The 19,524-nt window shown below is 42.4% G+C and overlaps 1 protein-coding gene across 2 annotated transcripts in view; it reads right to left on the reverse strand.

Annotated features, from left to right (window-relative positions):
- Positions 1-884: 884 nt before the first annotated feature.
- DEDD (death effector domain containing) overlaps positions 885-19,524 on the reverse strand; it is a 91,082-nt gene continuing 72,442 nt past the window's right edge. For both annotated transcript variants that reach the window (XM_085637435.1, XM_085637436.1), the window contains exons 4-5: positions 12,367-12,513; positions 885-2,295 (exon numbers count right to left, since the gene is read on the reverse strand). In XM_085637435.1, the coding sequence (XP_085493561.1) occupies positions 1,919-2,295; positions 12,367-12,513 (524 nt within the window). In that variant the 3' untranslated portion in view covers positions 885-1,918. The remainder of the gene's footprint in view (positions 2,296-12,366; positions 12,514-19,524) is intronic.

Genomic DNA, 19,524 nt, shown 5'->3' on the forward strand with positions numbered 1-19,524 from the left:
TCGTCTAACAAAAATAATAATTTGTTGAAATTTTAAGTGAAGACAGAAGTAGTGAAGTTGATTGATATCCACAGGTATATAGACTGCAGGTAAGATAGCATGAAGAAGAAAGGCAACAGAACTTTTAGTGCTGTAGAGCCTACACCAGAATTGGAAAATGTGTTCTCCATGTGCTTTAGACTTCTCCTACTTTTGCACTACTTCTGGATTTTACAAATTTTCATAGAGCGTTGGGATACGAGAACACATTAAGCTAAAAAAAAAAAGGTACCAAAACTGTTTCTTTATGTACAGGTGTTAAAGCACAAGAAACTGTATCTTCAATAAACATTTTTACAAATAAAAGTACAAGGTTGCCATTTCTGGTTTTTAGTGTTCATTTACAAAATGATTTCAATCCTTAACCGAGTAATAAATATACATTTGTTAAAAACATAGTAGAAAAGAATGAGTGATTGTGTATGTGAAAGAGTGCATTAAAGTGAGTGAGAGTGAATGAAAAAAAAGCGCAAACAAAAAAGGGCAAGGGCAAATCACAAACTTCAAATACACAGACAATCTCTTCTGAAATCTAATATTCTATATTTCCAATCTTATTTCTCGTAATTTATAGCTGCACCAGGAGGAGTTGCTGATGTGCTGCACTGATATCCTAAACCATTTTATGCTATGCCCAGAGCCCAGTCCACCTTCATGTACAAATACTTACCGTGATGAAGGAACACTAAAAACATATTGGGATGAAAAAAAATCTAAATAAATATTATTCCTTAAAATGTGCATTACACTCCTGGCTTTTATACGTGTATTCACGGAACTTATTAAGGACTTTAGTCATCGAAACAAATAATTCCACGTGTTTCAGAGCAATCTTCGAGACAAACTTTCACAGATAGGACAAATGTTTATTGTTCTCCTCTCACACTCCCAACTTAAGTCATACAGATCACAGGTGAGACATCAAAAGTGATATTGGCAACAGACTGAATAACAGTGAGAAATGACACTGTGCGTTGGCTAAAGACCATCAGGGAAATGCTACATATGTTCCACCCCCAACAATGAAGGGGGTTTGTTTTCTTTTTGTCTTTTAACATTAATATTGGTCATCCTATTCACCGACCGCTGCACAATTTTTCATCCAAATATCTAATCAATAATTGGAACCACAGAGAGAAAACAAAAATTAACCGTTAGTGAACATCACAGCTAAAAAAATAAATCATGAACACAAGGATGTACTGCATGGGGTCCCCACATCCTCTCGGTCTTGGTCTTTTTTTTAAATTTTATTTTTTTTATTTAAAGAGAAGGAGTTGAAGAGATTGTGAGGGTCATACAGTGTTTCATTGTCTTTCATGCCACCAACTTCCAAAAAAAACCTTTCTATTGAACTTTCACAATAATATGCCATTTTCATTTGCCAAGGTTTTTTGCCAAAGTAATGTTCATAATTATTCTTTATTAGTACTACACAGTACAAAAAAATAGCGAAACGAAGGCTGCAGAGCTTGGTGAGACTGAGCGAGAAGTCAAGGTCCTTTCCATTGTTTGATCGTTCCACAGAATCACCTTTTGTGTGTTTTCCTCTTAGTGCTATGCTTGGTAAACAATCATGCTCTAACTGGCCCCTAGATGGAAATATCAGTGCTTCATCTCTCCCATATATTTTTTTATTTGTGGTTTTGAAAAGAAGAATGGCTCTTATCAAGTGGAGAGAGGCTGTGGGGGGATACAGGAGCGAACAAGGAGGGGGACAGGATTTCAAAAAGACCCTTCTCCACTTCACCCGTTCGAGATCCTTCAGCAAGAGTAAGTTATACAGAACTTGCATTTCGTTTTTGTAATAATCTTTAAAAAAAAGATTCTCAAAATTCAGAGTGCGGACAAGCAACCAGACAAAAGGGGGTAGTGAATGTCAAGGTGCAGACTGCATCATCAAGTTCCGAAGCAGTTTTTGGCGTCCAATTTCATAATCTTCTTCGTCCACGTTGACCAAAAGCTTGATGGCTTCATGGCCCACTGCCTGTTTAAGAGAGTCTGTGATGAAAACCCCCTTGAGTGCCTCCAACAAGGATCCGTTAATGTAGTCACGCCAGAATGCGTCGAGGTAGGTGAGTTCTGAAAATTTTATGTCACAGATGATGGAGCCCAAGTCCCGAGATTTTAAGATGGTGTTGGCCTGGTTAAAGCGCTCAAACTGTCGTTCTAACGGGTCCTGCTTATTGGAGAAGACATTTCCCTGAAGCGCTGTCTCGTGCTGGCAGTATTCTGCCCGAACTCGGAGGCGGATATCTAAAACAAGAAAAAAAAAAAAAAAAAAAATGAAGAAGCGAATCATGTTGGATATTTGTTTCCATTCAATGAAAAGCAAACAAGATGTATAAAATATATACCCACAATTATAACATTATAAGCTGGGTAGGCCAAACATCTTTACCCAGATTGCAAAACATGAGCCCTTATATATTTGTTTTTCCCTTTCCTCAAGGAGCATTTTAGAGTTATCACCTCATCTTACCAGCCCATCTTCTCTCTGATGAGTGATCTAGTGTTGGGGTCCAGAAATCACCAGGTCCAAAAATACTGGACCCAGTATTTACTGGGTGCAGATCTGAACTACTAAAAGTGCATCTTTAGGGGTCAGCTGCTACAGGCAGGAGAGCAGCACAGCTTGGATCCTGCCAACCACAGAGGACCACGGGGAGTACAGCTTCCTTTTCCTCTAACATCCTTGCTGCCTATTGCCCCCCTCCACTCCCGCCAGCCACACCAGCACACACACTGCTAAAATGCATCAGTTGCTCAGAGCGGAGTATCCTCGAGCTAGTTTTTCACTATTCTGAGGAGTGCATCTCCCAATGGCATGATTTAGGACCAGGGATTCCCAGTATCACCGTGCCCAAGTCTTTTTGAACCAGTTCCTCACTCATAATTGTGATTCTCCATTAGGGGCACTCACTTTGAATCAAAATAAATAAATTATCCCCGACGCAGGTGTCAGATTCACAGAATACAAATTAAAACACGATTTAAAATAAAGTCAATCTGCCTTTAGAGGCAGCGTTTTCTGACTTTTTTTGGTTTAAAAAAATGCAACCTGTAATCCAAGTACATTTGACTGCAAACACCACTTTGGTACGGGGAAAAAAATGGAGCTCTGACTAATGCTGAAAGCAAAATGTACCTTTAAGAATTCCTGAAGCAGCAAATTCCCATCATGCACTGCAGGGTTAGCCAGGTAGTTTGCTTTCAAAAGGAAACTGTGAGAGCATCTGAAGAAACCAAGCAATTAATTTTTTGGGGAAGATTGATGGGATGTTAATGGTTTGAGTGGGCTGAACTATGACGGTAACCTGGGCTTGGAGATGAGCAACCCATTTTCGATCTCTCGGATAGCCATAAACAGTAGAATAGACTAGGAAGCCGAAAATACACTCCTGCCTCACAGGGAGGAGCCAAAACCAAAGAATGAAAAACAGCCAAAGGTATTAAGTAAAGTGGAGCAGGAAGTTTTGGCCCCATACGTGTAACTGCCTTGGAGCCAGAATTACTGCGGAAGTGCTTTGCAAATTTATGAGCTCCCATCGGAGGGGCTTTCATACAAATGTCCAGAATGGGAACCTTCCGTAAGAGAAAAGCCAATTGTCTCTGGCAGATTGAGCAACAGTCTTATCAGTCTGTTCACTTACTATGACACAATACTTTCAGTCTAACAATGGTCTGTTTAGTGCAACCCATACCTGTATGACGAGCTATATACATTTACAAACGATAGTGTGGATTGAATGCAATGTTCTGCTTTTCCATGCAACGCCTTCCTTATATTGAATGCATGCCCCTTTCTGCGATGGAACAAGTGTATTTGAAAGTAAGCTGCAAGGACAATAGTCTAATAATTTCTGTCCTAATAAGGATCACGTTTATTTTCTATAGACCACATGTTGTCATAGTCCATTGGAATACACGAGTGTTGATGAACTAACAGGATGAACTTGGCAGAGTTTAAAGTCCCAAGTCCAGCAGAAGTTTGAAAGGGCCTGGAGGTTAGAAATTGGCTGGCAAGATTCTTGCTACCATTATAATTATAGTTATCTCGGTTGAGACCGTAAAAGTAACTCATTCTTTTGGAGAAGATCCTTTTTGGGGCTCCATACGATGTTAAGCAAAACATAGTCTGGGAGATTCTGGACTTTGACAAAGGGGCTTCTCCTGTTTTTATGGCATTGTATTGGATTTCTTCCAATAAAAAGGAACTACGTTTACACATTTTAAACTATCTCTGAGAATTCTGATATTTTCTCAAAATCCCTCAATTGGTGGTTTGGACAGGCTTTTCGTTTTCTCCGGTATTGAATGGCTATCTGATGTTGTTAAAAAATAAATAGGAGAGAGTATAAGGAAAATCCATAGTCATTTGCTACATTTGAAAATAAATTAGATACCGGTTAGGTGGAAAATCTTGTCAAAAAGTGATAGCAATATCCTTGATCTGCCATGTTTGCAGAATCTTTTGCTGTAATAGCAGACTATCCAGTAATGTGTGTGTTGTTTTCAAATGTTCCCATTACTTTGGGGACATTGTTTTCTCTTGTTATAGATTTCTCCACTAAACCGATAAAGAGCTTGACTTGATCTGCCAAGAGAGAAGAAAAACTGAGCGCTCTCAGGTTTAACTAACCTGTACCACATGATGTTGCTCATGAAGTCCATTTTTTTCCTACTTTTTCCCTGGCGAACAGAGAAAGTGAAATCTGACTCTTAATAGCCTTACTGTTTTAGCAGAGTCAAAAATGGAGTCTGGTGGTGAAGGGGAGTCTGGTGGTGAAGGGGAGTCTGGTGGTGAAGGGGAGTCTGGTGGTGAAGGGGAGTCTGGTGGTGAAGGGGAGTCTGGTGGTGAAGGGGAGTCTGGTGGTGAAGGGGAGTCTGGTGGTGAAGGGGAGTCTGGTGGTGAAGGGGAGTCTGGTGGTGAAGGGGAGTCTGGTGGTGAAGGGGAGTCTGGTGGTGAAGGGGAGTCTGGTGGTGAAGGGGAGTCTGGTGGTGAAGGGGAGTCTGGTGGTGAAGGGGAGTCTGGTGGTGAAGGGGAGTCTGGTGGTGAAGGGGAGTCTGGTGGTGAAGGGGAGTCTGGTGGTGAAGGGGAGTCTGGTGGTGAAGGGGAGTCTGGTGGTGAAGGGGAGTCTGGTGGTGAAGGGGAGTCTGGTGGTGAAGGGGAGTCTGGTGGTGAAGGGGAGTCTGGTGGTGAAGGGGAGTCTGGTGGTGAAGGGGAGTCTGGTGGTGAAGGGGAGTCTGGTGGTGAAGGGGAGTCTGGTGGTGAAGGGGAGTCTGGTGGTGAAGGGGAGTCTGGTGGTGAAGGGGAGTCTGGTGGTGAAGGGGAGTCTGGTGGTGAAGGGGAGTCTGGTGGTGAAGGGGAGTCTGGTGGTGAAGGGGAGTCTGGTGGTGAAGGGGAGTCTGGTGGTGAAGGGGAGTCTGGTGGTGAAGGGGAGTCTGGTGGTGAAGGGGAGTCTGGTGGTGAAGGGGAGTCTGGTGGTGAAGGGGAGTCTGGTGGTGAAGGGGAGTCTGGTGGTGAAGGGGAGTCTGGTGGTGAAGGGGAGTCTGGTGGTGAAGGGGAGTCTGGTGGTGAAGGGGAGTCTGGTGGAACATAAAAGGATTAAAGTCAGTAACTTTGTATCTTTTCCATCCTTTTCTCCACTGGTCTAGTGGGAAAAGATGTCACAAAAGTGTGCATGGTCTGCTTAAGTAAACGTGAATTAAGGGCCACAACTCGTCTGGGGTGAGATTTGGCAGAATTAGAGGCTTCATGCAGCAAACTAATATCCTAAATGTTGAGCTTCTTTGCTGCTCAACTTACTTCAAGAAGAGTAACCACACCATCCACCGGGGTAGTCCAAGACGGTGGACTGACAAATCTCGAAGCATACTTACTCTTGTCTGTCATCATCAGTGTTATCACCAGTGACTAGAGAGAAAGGTTCCCGAGGTGGACTAGGAAACTCATCTGCTGGTGGCTTCTGCTTTTGTCTCCTATGAGACTATCAATAAGGAGCAACACCCAGCTGCTGCTTTCTAGAAAGATTTTCCATAATGGTACTTTCATACTTCCTTTGTCTATGCTCCAGTCTTCTGTCTGCAAGTAGGGGAGGTGGCACAATACAGGCAACAGTAGAAGAGGCGTAGCACTGCTTCCAGGAGGGACTGACTGAATGCTGTAGAATCTTGGGGCAGTCTTCTGTAGCTGCTCCTCAGCAAAAGGTTCTGCTAGCTCCAGGGAGGAAGGAATGATACTTGCCCTCACTAACACACCGGACTTCGGAGGCACAACATCTTGACAGCACAGATGCATTAGCAAACCCCCAAGTAATAATATGGCTCTTGCTGGTGAAGAATACTTTGATGTCTAAAGAGAAACATTCAACAACTTTAATGGTGAATGCCTCAACAAGCTAGGGGATGAGACGTACAGTCTGAGGTCCCCAGTTTCACATCTGGTCACACCCTGGACAGATGAAGAGGGTGACTGCTCACACAATGCTGGAGCTCATGGACTTCAGAAGGCGTTTGCTCGATATACCGTACTGAGCTCTTAGATGCACTTGCACCACAACGCAGCCTCCGGACAACTCCTACAAATCTTTATTCAGAAGTATCCATAAGGCTGAAGACGTACACGTCATGCTCAATATTTCAGGTCTACTTTTCTGACCAAGGTGGTCCCTTAATAAAGAGAGACGGCATGGTGGCAGAAAAAAAACAGAGACAATCGGGAAAAGAGTCAACACAGAAATTGTACCTTTATCAACCTAATGTTGAAAGGCATTGGATCGTTTTTATCAAGCTGTGAGAAATGACGTATTGAAACTCCGGCACAACCGGAGGTGCAGCGAATTCTGGATAGCTTCAATGTAGAGGATGCTTTTAAATTTTTGTAAGTTTTAGAAAAATTATTTTTAAAAAAACAGGTTTTTTGTTGTAAGCACCTTAAAACAGATTTGGCTTATTAGTTAAATTTAAAAAAAATAAAATAAAAGAAAGATATAAAACGTTGTACTTTTGTTTTTGTTTTTTTAGTTTTTTTAAGTACTGTAAAAACATTTCCCATTGATTGGGCTACATATGGATGAAAATAATCCACTGTTTATGGTGCCATACAGAATTCCATGATTTAAAACGGAGAAGTTCAGGTGCAAAGCAGCACGTTGTACACTTCAGCCAATGACACATGGAAACAAAGGACAGTGGCTATTGATGGGCGAGTGCACCATAAATACCAAAATGCATTCAAAACTGTGCGGAGCATTTTTCTTTTAATTATCAAGGCATCAAACCTCGAACATTAATTTATTAGAAGTCACAATCATTACATGCACCTTAAGAATTAAGATAAGATTACACATTCACAAGCTGGAGTAACTTTCTGAGTTTTCATCTCCAATAAAAAGAGAAGGCTTTCAGGGCACTTTAAAGAGAGGACAACGATGGCATGGCACACCCAAATGGAGAAAGTAAATCAAATCATAAGCAGAGAACTCTGGGGTTGGAGAGGTGATCTGAATCAGGAACAACATGGCACAGAAGGCAAATCCAAAGAAGGGACAAACAAAGGTTACGTAAAATAATAGACCGGTGTTAGGTACTTGCCAAAGAACTGGTTATGTTTGTTGGCAGAATCCTCTTTTGGGCACCCCATTAATTAAGGGTGTGGCCTAGTTCTGTTATAAGTCCACTAGCTAAGTTTATTTAATGTATAGTAACCATCACCATAATTGTGAACTCTAGGACCGGTTTATTGGAAATTTAGGGGTTACCTTGACTGTAGTTCCTTAGGAGCACTGGGACACACCAGAACACTGTGTAGTGGTGGTGCTGGAGACTTGTAAGAGCTTTTTATTTCTTCTCAATGCTTTCCACACCAAGTCGCTTAGAAAGCTTTGTTCAACTTGAGGGAGAATTATTGCAGAGACAAGTGCAGTGGTGTAGGTGTTCTGTCACGGAGGAGAGAAATGCTGGGTAGAACCATGTGACGCAAGCTATGCCGGTGAATTCGCAGAAAAGCTACAGAGAGGCTCTGTGAAGAAGACATTAAGTTGTTTAAACAAGGAAGCTTTTTTGTTGTTCCAGATCTCAGTGTGTGGTGATATACAACATCAGGTAGTCCCTAGTGGACATACTGTAAATCAGCTTTGACAAAAGTAAAGTGGAGTTGTAGGGAGGGTGTGGGTGGGTGAATCAGAGAAGCGCTGAATTACCAGCACTACAGAGGTGGTGTATTTGGAGAAGCACAGCACAGAGAGAAAAAATCCTGGAATGAGGAGTTGTGTCCAGGAGGGATATTCGATTCATTTCCATGCTCTGGGATCAGCATTCAACTGAGAGATGGAGAGCCGAGCAGTGCTTCATCGGTTTTCAAGAACAATTATTCATTCTTAGGGAAGAGCATGTCATAGAGGTACTGAAGAGGTGTGCTCTTCACTCGGGCAAGAGAGGTGAGGTACAACATCCCATGCACCAGAACAGTCAGCCAGGGCAGGGGACAAAGGAACAACACGCCCTCAGGCGGAGGAAGTCTCAGTTATCAAAAATCATACAGGGAGTAAGGAGACAAATGCTAGTGTAGCCCTTGTTAGAGGGAGAGGCAAGATTAACCGTCAGAACAACGGCTGACTAGGCCCATTTGGCGCACTGTTTTCCATTCGATTGAACAAAGTTGTCTTATTACCAGAGGAAGGTGTAGCACAAGGTCCTTCCCCTAGGAAGGATGTACATTTTCCCTTGACAACTGGACACATCAAGAACAAGCCTTCACAAGCTGTTTAATCAAGTGCTTTACGCTTTATTGGGTTTTCTGGCTGTGGGCAGCTAGTGAGAGCACATCCATGTGGGATGATCCTTGGTTACAGTAGCTCGCTTTTGCATTCACAGAAGTGCTCTGTTCCTGGGGTAATACCCATTTGTGGTACAAAATCTCTCCTACTTAAATAGAGAACGTATTTAAGTGTTAAGCTCAAGTTTGCTCTACATAGAACAGGACATGCAAAAGGAATGCCAATTAGAATGGCAAATGTTCTGTATATCTTGAAACTAGAGTATTGCAGCATAGGCAGACTGTGGAAAAACAGCACAAAAAGCTAGAAAATTTGTCGCCGAATTGTATTTGGTGAGTAACAAAGAAATAAGATCAAATCCACATAGATCAATGAACAACAAAAAATGTTGAGTATGTGCATTTGTCCTGGTGAAGAGAGCTTTGTCACATAATATGCCAAGATACCTGCATTATTCTGCAGAGAAAATCACTGAACTGAAAAGGTTGGACTTCCTGGTTACCCAGAGTACTATCAGTTTCAAACATGGAGGACAACTACCTAATTAGGAACCGAGCCAAACAAATCCTTCAGGCTCACGTAACTAAAACGATCATCAAGCTTTGAACGGACTTTCAGGACGCAAAATAATCTAGAAGTGGAGGGGCATATATGGCTGCCTTGCAGATGAAGTCTGAAATAAACTCTTAACTGAAAGTGATAGAAGCTGCCTTAGCACTTCTCTCCTGTGCAGGAACATGAAGGAGACCAGTAGTTGAAAAGCACTCAAGAAACAACTAATGAGCAACTGAGGTCTAGAAGGCTAGCTTTCATGCAGAAGGCAACCGTAGCCGAAAGCCTGCCTGACTCTCCAATGAAGTCAGGATTCAAGATCCATTTTACTTTTTTTTTTATTAAACCTAAACACCACCCATAAAATAAGTACATTTAATATTTTAAAGTGATACAATTGGCTGAAGCACCAATGTCTTCAGTCATATACAAAACCATGAATACAAATCACCAATATCTGATTGGCCAAGGCTGATCATTAAGTGAAGTGTGTGGATTAGATACAGTTTGAAAACCAATGTGTTAGACCTGGCAAAATTGGTGTGGGTTTTCCCTGTATTTTTGCCTTTACCTCCTGTGTTTTTGCTGTGTGTTGGACTCCGTTTTGCTGGTTTAGATGCTTGGGGCACTTTGCCACTGCTGTTCAGTGCCAAAGTGCAAGTGCTCCCTTTTTCAACTGTTGTTATGGATTGGTGATTCCATGATTGCCATATTTGATTTATTAGTCAGTCCCTAGTACAGTGCACTGTGTGTGCCCAGGGCCTGTAAATCAAATGCTGCTAGTAGGCTTGCAGCACAGATTGTGCCAAGTACACAAGAAGCCTTGCAACAAGGTCTCAGGACTGCCATTGCAGAGCCTGTGTGCAGTCTAGTACTGCCATGTCGACCTGGCAAGTGCACCCATTTGCCAGGCCCTAACCTTCCTTTTTCTTACATGTTAGTTACCCCTTAGGTAGGCCAAAGGTGCCCCTGTAGGCAGGGTGCAGTGTATGCGAAAGTAGGACATGACCGGATGTGTGTGCCATGTTCTGATAGTGAAATAATGCCAATTTTGTTTTCACTATTGCAAGGCTACCTGTTCCCATAGGATAGAATGGGGAGTTTGCTTATAACAAACATAACTACCCCTGGGAACAATGTAGGAAAATTAAGTTTAGTATGCCTGAACTCAGAATGTTAAAATGCATCTTTTAGTGAGAGTGATTTTTACATTCTGTGTTTAAAAATACCACTGTTAGAAAGTAGGTATTTTCTTGCTTAGTCATCCAGTGTGCCTCTGCTAGGATGTGTATCGACGATCTGGCTTTGGCGTGACAGGGGCTGGGGATGGGGATGTGCCGTGGCTCCAGAGAGTCTGGATGAGTCAGGGCTTGGCTGAATAGACCTGGGCTGCATTTAGAGTAGGGGGAGGAGATTTAATTTTTACCTGAATGGGCCTGGTCTGCCTGCCACTATGCTGTCTCCACCTCCTGCCAGGAAGCTGCACCAGAGAGGACAGAACTGGTTTTGACTGAGCACAGGGCTTCTCTGCCACCAGAGAACAAAGTATTTTGCTGTATAAATTATTGGGGCCCAGAACTTTAGATCACTTCTGGGAATCAAGAGGAACCTTTGCAAAGGAGAATAGCCAGAGACACAGAAGAGGAATACTGCACCTGTGCTGTTTGCTGTCTGGGGTTGGCCTGCAGGGGCTACTTGCTGCCAAGGAAAGGAGAAGGACTTTGCTATTTGCTGTGTCCCCTGCTTGAGGAAGAACTCCAAGGGCTTGAATGGAGCTTGCCACCTGTTCTGAAGTCTCAGGGACACAAAGTCTTCACCCCCAGTACCCCCTGAACTCCTCTGCTGGGAGTTCTTACCTGCTGAGAGGTGCCTGCCAGTGTTTTGGGCCTCTGGAGATTGTTTTGGGACTGGAAATTGCAAAAGCTGTGAAAATAGACGCATCGCCTTTTTCCAGCACATCGCAGCGGTGCGAAAGAAAATGTCCGCATCGCCACCACCGAAGAATCTACGCAGCGTGTGCTCGCATCTGAAGTGTATGCTGTGCGACGAATCCTGTGCACCGATGTCCGAGATCACCGCACCAATTCTGATGCAGGCCCGATTGGAGAAGAACCGACCCATTGCACTGGATCGTCACACATCGCATCGAAGTGTCAAGTCTGCTGCATCGTTGGGGGATGCAGTAAGAAACCAACGCATCACCTCCCCACGCAGTAAGAAACTCATGCATCACCTCCTCCGGAGCAAAGAACCGACTCATCACCTTCCCTGAGTGTAAGGAACCGACGCATCACCTTCCCTGCAACCCTTTTTGCTTGCATTTTGAGACGCATTCAAGGTACTTTGTGTAAAAGTCTAGCATCTCATATTTGCTTTGAACTGAACTATTATTACCATTTGAAAGTCATATTTTAAATACTGTATTGCGGATTTTTGGCGGTTTGGTCTTGTTTGGTTCAGATAAAGATTACTTATTTTTCTAAACTCGAGTGGTGTCCATTTGTAGTGTTTTCACTGTATTACTGTATGTGTTCACAAATACTTTACACACTGCCTCCGAGACAGCCTGTCTGCTCGTGCCAAGCTACCAAGGGGGTGAGCAGGGGTTATTTTATAAGTGTATTCCCCTTACCCTGACTAGAAGCAAGGGTCCCTATTTGGACAAAGGTACCTACCTCTGCCAACATGAGATCCCCCATTTCTAACATTTATGTATTTCAAAAGAAACAAAAAAGCAGTAGGGATCATCTGTGGGCAAGATAGCCAAATTTCACTGAAGGAGACCTCTGACTAAGAAGGGTGGGAAATCCACTTTAAAAAGGAGAGCAGTGGGCAAAGAGTATTTCAAAATCCAAACGATTACCTAGTGCTAGCCACAATACTATTTAATTTTTAAGCAAAGCATAGCATTCGCCAGTTTAAATCTTCCTAAAGGTAAAGGGTGTGTTTCTCCAACCAAACAATACTGCTGGTCAACTAATACAGTCACTCTTACCACAAGTTTGTTTTTCTTTAGGGTCTGGCGTTGCAGATTTCCTCCTTTTCAGTTGGCCGCAAAGTGATTTCCTACCACGACCTGGCCTCTTGGTACAGATCTGTGGTCCAGACGGTGAACAGCAAACCATAGGGTGGGCGTGAGGCACTAAGACAAAAGAAGACATGTATTAGAGGAAAAATCTAATCAAGCGAAAAATAACTGTAGGCAGAATCAACATCAACAATGGTAATTCTACCAACGAAACTCGTTAAGACAGAAACATTGAAAGCATTTGTAGTAGCCATTCACTAAATGCAGTCATAGCATAGTTATCCCAGTATACTGGCATCTGCTAATGCTGGTTACTCTATGAATCTCCTGTAGTGGGCTATGCTGAATCAAATAGTAGACATCAAAGATATTTCAATTGTTAACATTCCTTTAAAAAACATACATAAAGTGGCTGTGCTCCAGCTTCGAAAGAGTCATTTATCTCCTTAAAGATTCTGGCAATGAGATACAATATTCCCTTTCTGCAGACTGGAGGGAGGGTCAGAGTGGTGAGGCACATTTTTGCTTTGAATAATAGTTATCGCTCCCAAGCTCAGTAATTCTCTCATGAGTCTAGCCTTACTGTTTAAGCAATAAATTATTTAAAGTAGGAGGAAGGGAACCTAGGGCTCCAAGGATACAGCCACTACCATTACTACCCTGTAGTTGTGCACACATCCTTTACCCCTTCCGCTTAGACCGTTTGAAGATTTCACAGCACATATTTCAATTACAGGATGAATTTTACATGCACCTAGAATTAGCCAAAATATTCGTATGCATTTGATGATGGCATCAGACTAAGACCTTTCAGACCTTATGATGATGGTCTAATGTCCAACGAGCATCCAAAGTGGATGCTTTACTAACAAACTCTAGATGCACACGGTAGTGAAAGACCACTAAGATTCTATGAGCCATCTAATAAGTACATACTCAGGAAGAGGAACGTGATTATGCTAATGTACTACAGGAAGACATTTTGAGGGAAAGCAAAAGATACTCAAAACCAGCAAAGAATCAATATTCCAACGTCGGTAAGGCTTCCTAACCTTTAGAGTGCAGACAGACAACACATTCAAAGTGCTGCTTAACAGCTAGATATGTATACAAGGGTGCGAATACCACATTAAGAGTTCTTGGAATCCTAGTTGCGACTACCGCATACAGAACCTGGTCTGTGGATCAGTTAAGCAATCAGACTATTTACCGTCTCGGGTCCACCACTGCAGGCATAGTTAAGCAGCCAGGTAACATGTGTATGGGGTATATGCATCTATAAGCACTGATTAGGCCTGGGAGAAATTCTAATTATGCCAGAGTAATTGTGAGTTACTGTTGGATGTGGAATTACGGATACCGCGATTACGCTTGTGTTATTAAGAGTCATTTGGGGGGGGAGGGGGGTGGAGGGAGGGTGAATCCTACCATAAGAGCACATTTAGGGTGCACGAAAGGCTGCTTGCTCTACTGTTTATGCTCTGTTGCATTTAGCTCCATCTTCCAGATGCAAAATGCATCTATTGTGGATGTATGGGTAGATTTGGCTGTAAGAAACTACTACTAAATGCTGGTGTAAATTGGAGGAAAATTCTACCACAAGTGCCATTCAGTGAGCGCCTACTCAACTGATTTTCGTGTTACTATTAGACTTTGCACTATGTATTAGAGCATAGGGCAAGCTTGTGTTCATTTTATACATAAGGGTCATTTCGGAGCATAATCTCGTATAGTTTTTAGGTAATTTCACTTGAATACATGACACAGAAGGAGATGAGTTACGTCCACCCCTGGCATTAATGGGGCCCATGGAAAGTAGGATTACTAGGAAACTAACATTAGTATGTATCAACAGGTCAACCAAGTAAGGTGGCAAGGTAAGTGAAGCCCAAACATTTTAACAGACACCACAGTAATAGTTGTAAAAACGTTATTCAATTCAATTAAAAAAACACTTTATTTCGGACAAAATGTCCTAAAAAGTACATCACAGAGCAAACATTTTACATCTAAAATTTCATCGTATTATCAGTCATGATTAAAAGAAAAGATAAAAAGCAGTGATAATTGTACACACATTTTCAATTTAGGAATACATAGCATTTGGGATATAGGATTTGGACAAAGGTTACACAATGACATCGAAAAGTGCATGGTGCAATAAATACATAAATTAGCTAAAAGAAATAAAAAAGAACCTCTGTATAAAAAGAAGTAAAAGCTCTTATATATAAAACTATACATGAAACATCAGGGAGGTTATGAACTACTGTACTGTCACATTTGCTATAGGGCAATCGATACATTATCACAAGATCTCAGGTAAACCCTACTAGTGCACCACATTGAAAACAGAAAACCAGCCACCGAGTATACTATTGAAATGCTTGTATCAGATTTCAGTATCCTAAATGTTTCAAGGCAGCGCCTACTGCCAAGATTCCTGCAAATCTGAACCAACCAACGTCTCCTTGCCTTCTGGTAGCCTGAACAACTAAAAAAACACATGGAGCTCAGTTTCCTCGGGGTGGTCGCATGCCGGGCACTGAATCGTTTGTTGGTCTCTCCACTTAGCTGTAAAACAGCGAAGTGGAAGCACCCCATATCTATACTGTAAATAGAGCTTCCTAGCCGCTGGTGGCGTGATAAGATCTATTGCCGGCTCAAAGCAAGGAAAATCTTTTATTTCTAAAGAACCACTAGTGCATTTCCCAGTCCCAGGAAGGGTATGGAGTTGTGTCAATCTGTATTCTTTATAGCATGCCTTCATATGACCCTTAGTTATTAGCAAACAGGCTGACTCAGGTTCAGACCAGCAATCTCCTAAACCCATGCTAGTTAACAGGGATTTTATGTGGTCAAGCCACGGAATTTTTACAGCACCCCGTAACCTCAATACCTCTAATAATTCCTCCCTATAGGATATAAGTTCGGGGGAGGTCCAAAGGCGACGCCAGTACATTATGGGCTTAAGACTCGCTACTTCAGCTATTGGTATTATACCTGTGTCACGACGTAGCGGAATCAACGGGGTACTACGAGGTAATCTAAATAACTGTCTTAAGTACTGATTCTCCACCTGTGATAGTTTTTTCAAATTTAGGTGGCCCCATAGCTCTGCGCCATATAAAGCCCCACCTCTTGCTTGAGCCCTATAGATTTCAATTGCTGGACTAACAGTTCTTTTGCTGGACTTATTAAAAACCTTCATGATGCCACCTGAAGATTGTGCTAGTTTAAGTGTGGATTTTGTAATATGAGCCCCCCATTCCATAGACTCGGTGATTGTAATGCCTAAATACACAAAGGATGACACTCTCTCAAGAGGCTTGCCATTTAAAGACGGGTTAGGACGTGTACTTTTTGGACAGTTAAATGCCATAAATTTGGTTTTCTGTAGGTTAATTTCTAAGCCTCTGTCTCTAAAAAACATCTCAAATTTATCCAAAATCCTTTGTATCCCCATAGGCGATTTGGCAACCAGTAGGGTATCATCGGCAAACATCATTGCCGAGATTCAACGGGAGGCTAGCTTGGGGGCATCAAGGTGTTTTTCTGCAAGCAAGGCATCAATCAGGCCATTAATATAGAGGCAAAATAGAGTTGGCGCAAGTACGCACCCCTGGCGAACGCCACGGTTAATGGGTATGGGGGCTGTAAGATTACCATCCTTCCCATACCTAATTTGCGCATAGTTACATTCATGTAGACGTTTAAAAAGTCGAATTAAAGAAACTGGGACCCCCATCTCGGCCAAAACCGACCATAATTTCTCCCTTGGTACTAGATCAAACGCAGATCTACAAAAATTAAGAAGAGACTACCCCCCTGCACATATACAGTCTTCCAATACAACAGTTGTAATCTTAATACTTGGTCCAGGGTCGACAATTTTTCCCTGAACCCGGCCTCTCTTCCATCCATGACTGCAGTCTAAGGAGCAAGACTCGCGCAAATTTTTTTTGAGAAATATCTATTAGACTTATAGGTCTATAGTTGGTTGGGAGGAGTGGGGAGCCCTTTTTAAAAATCGGAATTATTTCCGCGCCAAGCCAGCTTGAAGGAATCTTCATGCCTTGCATAACTGGATTAAAAAGCATCCAAAGATATGGAGCCCAAATAGCAGGTTCACTCTTAAAGAGGTCTCCGGGTATCTTATCCAAACCTGGAGCTTTACCCAGAGCTATTCTTGCTAATGCGACCTTTATTTCTTTTATAGTTATGCACAGACCCACATCACCATCAGACGGGGGCATTGGATCCCAAATACCTGCAGGACAAGGAACTATTGGGACACAACCAAGAACAGAATCATCACCGGGCTCCTTAGCATATAAGGTTTCAAAGTGCCCCCGCCATACCTGTTCGTCTAAATTTGGCTCAACCGCACTTCAAAGGGTGGTTGTGCCAGAATTAGCAATTCCCCCAAAAGTCCTCATATCTCTGTCACCTAAAGCAGTTTTCATAGTGGCCCAATTTTCTTCTTCCCACCTTTGCTTAGCCTCTTGTATGACTGCTTTGTAATTAACTCTTGCTGACCGTATTGAGAGGCGATCTTTGGCTTTAATAGATGTTACTAAAGCCTTTTTAGCCTGACGGCAAGAGGTATTATACCAAGGGTGGGAGGGCAACTTATCTTGTTTCAAATTTTTATTTGGGAAAAGAAATCATAGGTGACTTTTCCTAATTTGTCATAATTAGATTGGGCCTGCTGAAGGTCAATGCCCTCCTTAATCAGGCTAGACTGGTTGGACGCATCTATAAAAACCGGAAGCAAAGCTTCATATAGACTGGCCAAACTTGCTTCTGATTGGCTAAAATTAGACCATTTCACTCTCTTCCTGCAATGTGTAACGACCACCCTAGAATCAGAGGGGTTATCTGTAACTGGCAGACTCCCCATGTTCAATGCTTTAAGTTCCACAACTAGTGCAGAATGGTCACTATCTAGACGTGGGATTATCTTAAAATCCATCATCCTATCCCAAAATTGTGAATTAATAAAAATATAGTCCAATATAGACCCCCGATTTTTGCTGTGGAACGTATAACTATTCGAGGTTTCGGCTAGAGATCTCCCATTGCAAGCTCGAAGAAAATGTCTCAGAGTGAGACAACTCATCTGAATCACTAGTGGGGACCATATTTTGACTCTTGGACATCCTGACTCTGGGATTTTTAAAAAGTGGTCCTCGTCAAACAGACCATCAGATAGTAACCCTTCTAGCGGCTCAAACTGACAATTAAAGTCCCCACCTACTATAATTAATTGCAGCATAATCTCGTATAGTTTTTAGGTAATTTCACTTGATTACATGACACAGAAGGAGATGAGTTACGTCCACCCCTGGCATTAATGGTGCCCATGGAAAGTAGGATTACTAGGAAACTAACATTAGTATGTATCAACAGGTCAACCAAGTAAGGTGGCAAGGTAAGTGAAGCCCAAAGATTTTAACAGACACCACAGTAATAGTTGTAAAAACGTTATTCGATTTTTCTCGAAAATCACAAAGTATACAAATAAAATACATAGCATAGAAAATCATTAGGATGGTTCCCCCTCAAATTATAAACAAATAGATAAAATAAAGAATAATACTTATATGACAAACTGATTAAGTCACAGCATTAAAAATAGCTAAAAGGGAAAAAGCCCAAATGTTGAAAAAAGAAAACGCATACTAACATTCACTTCCCATTAATACCAAAAACAAGTCGGATAAAAACAGATGGTAGGTGATTTTTGCATTTGAAGAAAAAGAAAGGCCGGCATAACTGGTCTGAAATTAATTGACAAAAAAAGTGGATATATGAATTTATAACGAAGATGATTAAATCTGGGGCATATCATGACAATGTGGAAAGTGTCAGGGAGAGAAACATCATTACAAGAACACGCCGGAAGATCTGAAACTTTCAGCCAAGACCCCTTGGGTAACAGAAGCTGATAAAACATGTTGAACCTAAAATCTGTCAACAACCTCCGCTGATATCTCCAGGAGCAAATAGGGCTCCATTCCAGGTAGTTTTCACCATGATGAAATGACAGAGTGTTTGTGAAGGGCTGTAGCCACCCTTTCATAAAATGCCCGTTTTAGCCATGGTGTATCCTGCCTAACTATACCGCCTGGATCAGAAAACAGCTCAGGACAACCCAGAGAGTTAAAAGTGCGCATATTATAAGCAAGCCAGGCTGCGCATATTATAAGCAAGCTCAACATGCTGTCCAAGGCCATATAGTTGCAAATGATGAGCCAATTAAGAGACAAACCCTCTTTCAACCAGACAGACAACCAATATAACAGAGGACACAAGGCAATCAAAGTCGATTATATGCCCTAGTCTCACGTCCTTGTGAAGCATCTCAGAGGGGCTGCTCGCTGGTACTTTGAGAAGGCTTCTCAGGAAAGCATTTTCTGCAACCTGGCACTGTGGGCAGGACACATTGCCCCAAATTTCACAGGTTTAACAGGCCAACAATACACATTTGGCCTTAAAAACTATGCGCATTGCCTAAATGTTGGTGTGACCCATACGCCTTGCCAAAAGACCAACCCAGTTGATGGCCGATTTAAACCTCAAGGTATTTTTCTTCGCCAAAGTTTGCAAAGAGAGCATGGAATCAAAAGCATCCCGAAATATGAAAAGTGCTCAACCCTGGGAATTGGGTGGCCCTGAACCGAGTAACCTTTAGATCTAGTGTTCCTTAGGCACACCACCATGACGTGGGATTTGAGGTAAATAGTGGTGAGATCAAGTCCATCCATATAAATACCAAAAGGATATAACGGGCATTGCAGACCCATAGCTAGTCTAGACTGGAGGACAGTGTGGTCCGGGTATAAAAGAACAGGCAGATGACGCCCGTCTACCGTTGGAACATCCACTCATGGGTCCAGCAGGGCCATATCCAGGCCATTAATGTAAAGAGTGAGAAAAAAGGAGGCCAGTATGCACCCCTGGCACACCCCTCTTGTCAACTCCAGGAGCATTGTGCATTCCCCCTCCAGCCCATATCTGAGCGAAGGGGAAAGTCCTTTGTGCAACAAATGTCAGAAGGACAGCAGGCCCGGTTCGACCCTCATGGATCCAAGTGTAGCCCAGAGCTCAGCTCTGTTGACA

This window comes from Triturus cristatus, chromosome 12 (genome assembly GCF_964204655.1).
Source record: "Triturus cristatus chromosome 12, aTriCri1.1, whole genome shotgun sequence".
In the NCBI taxonomy this organism is placed as follows: domain Eukaryota; kingdom Metazoa; phylum Chordata; class Amphibia; order Caudata; family Salamandridae; genus Triturus; species Triturus cristatus.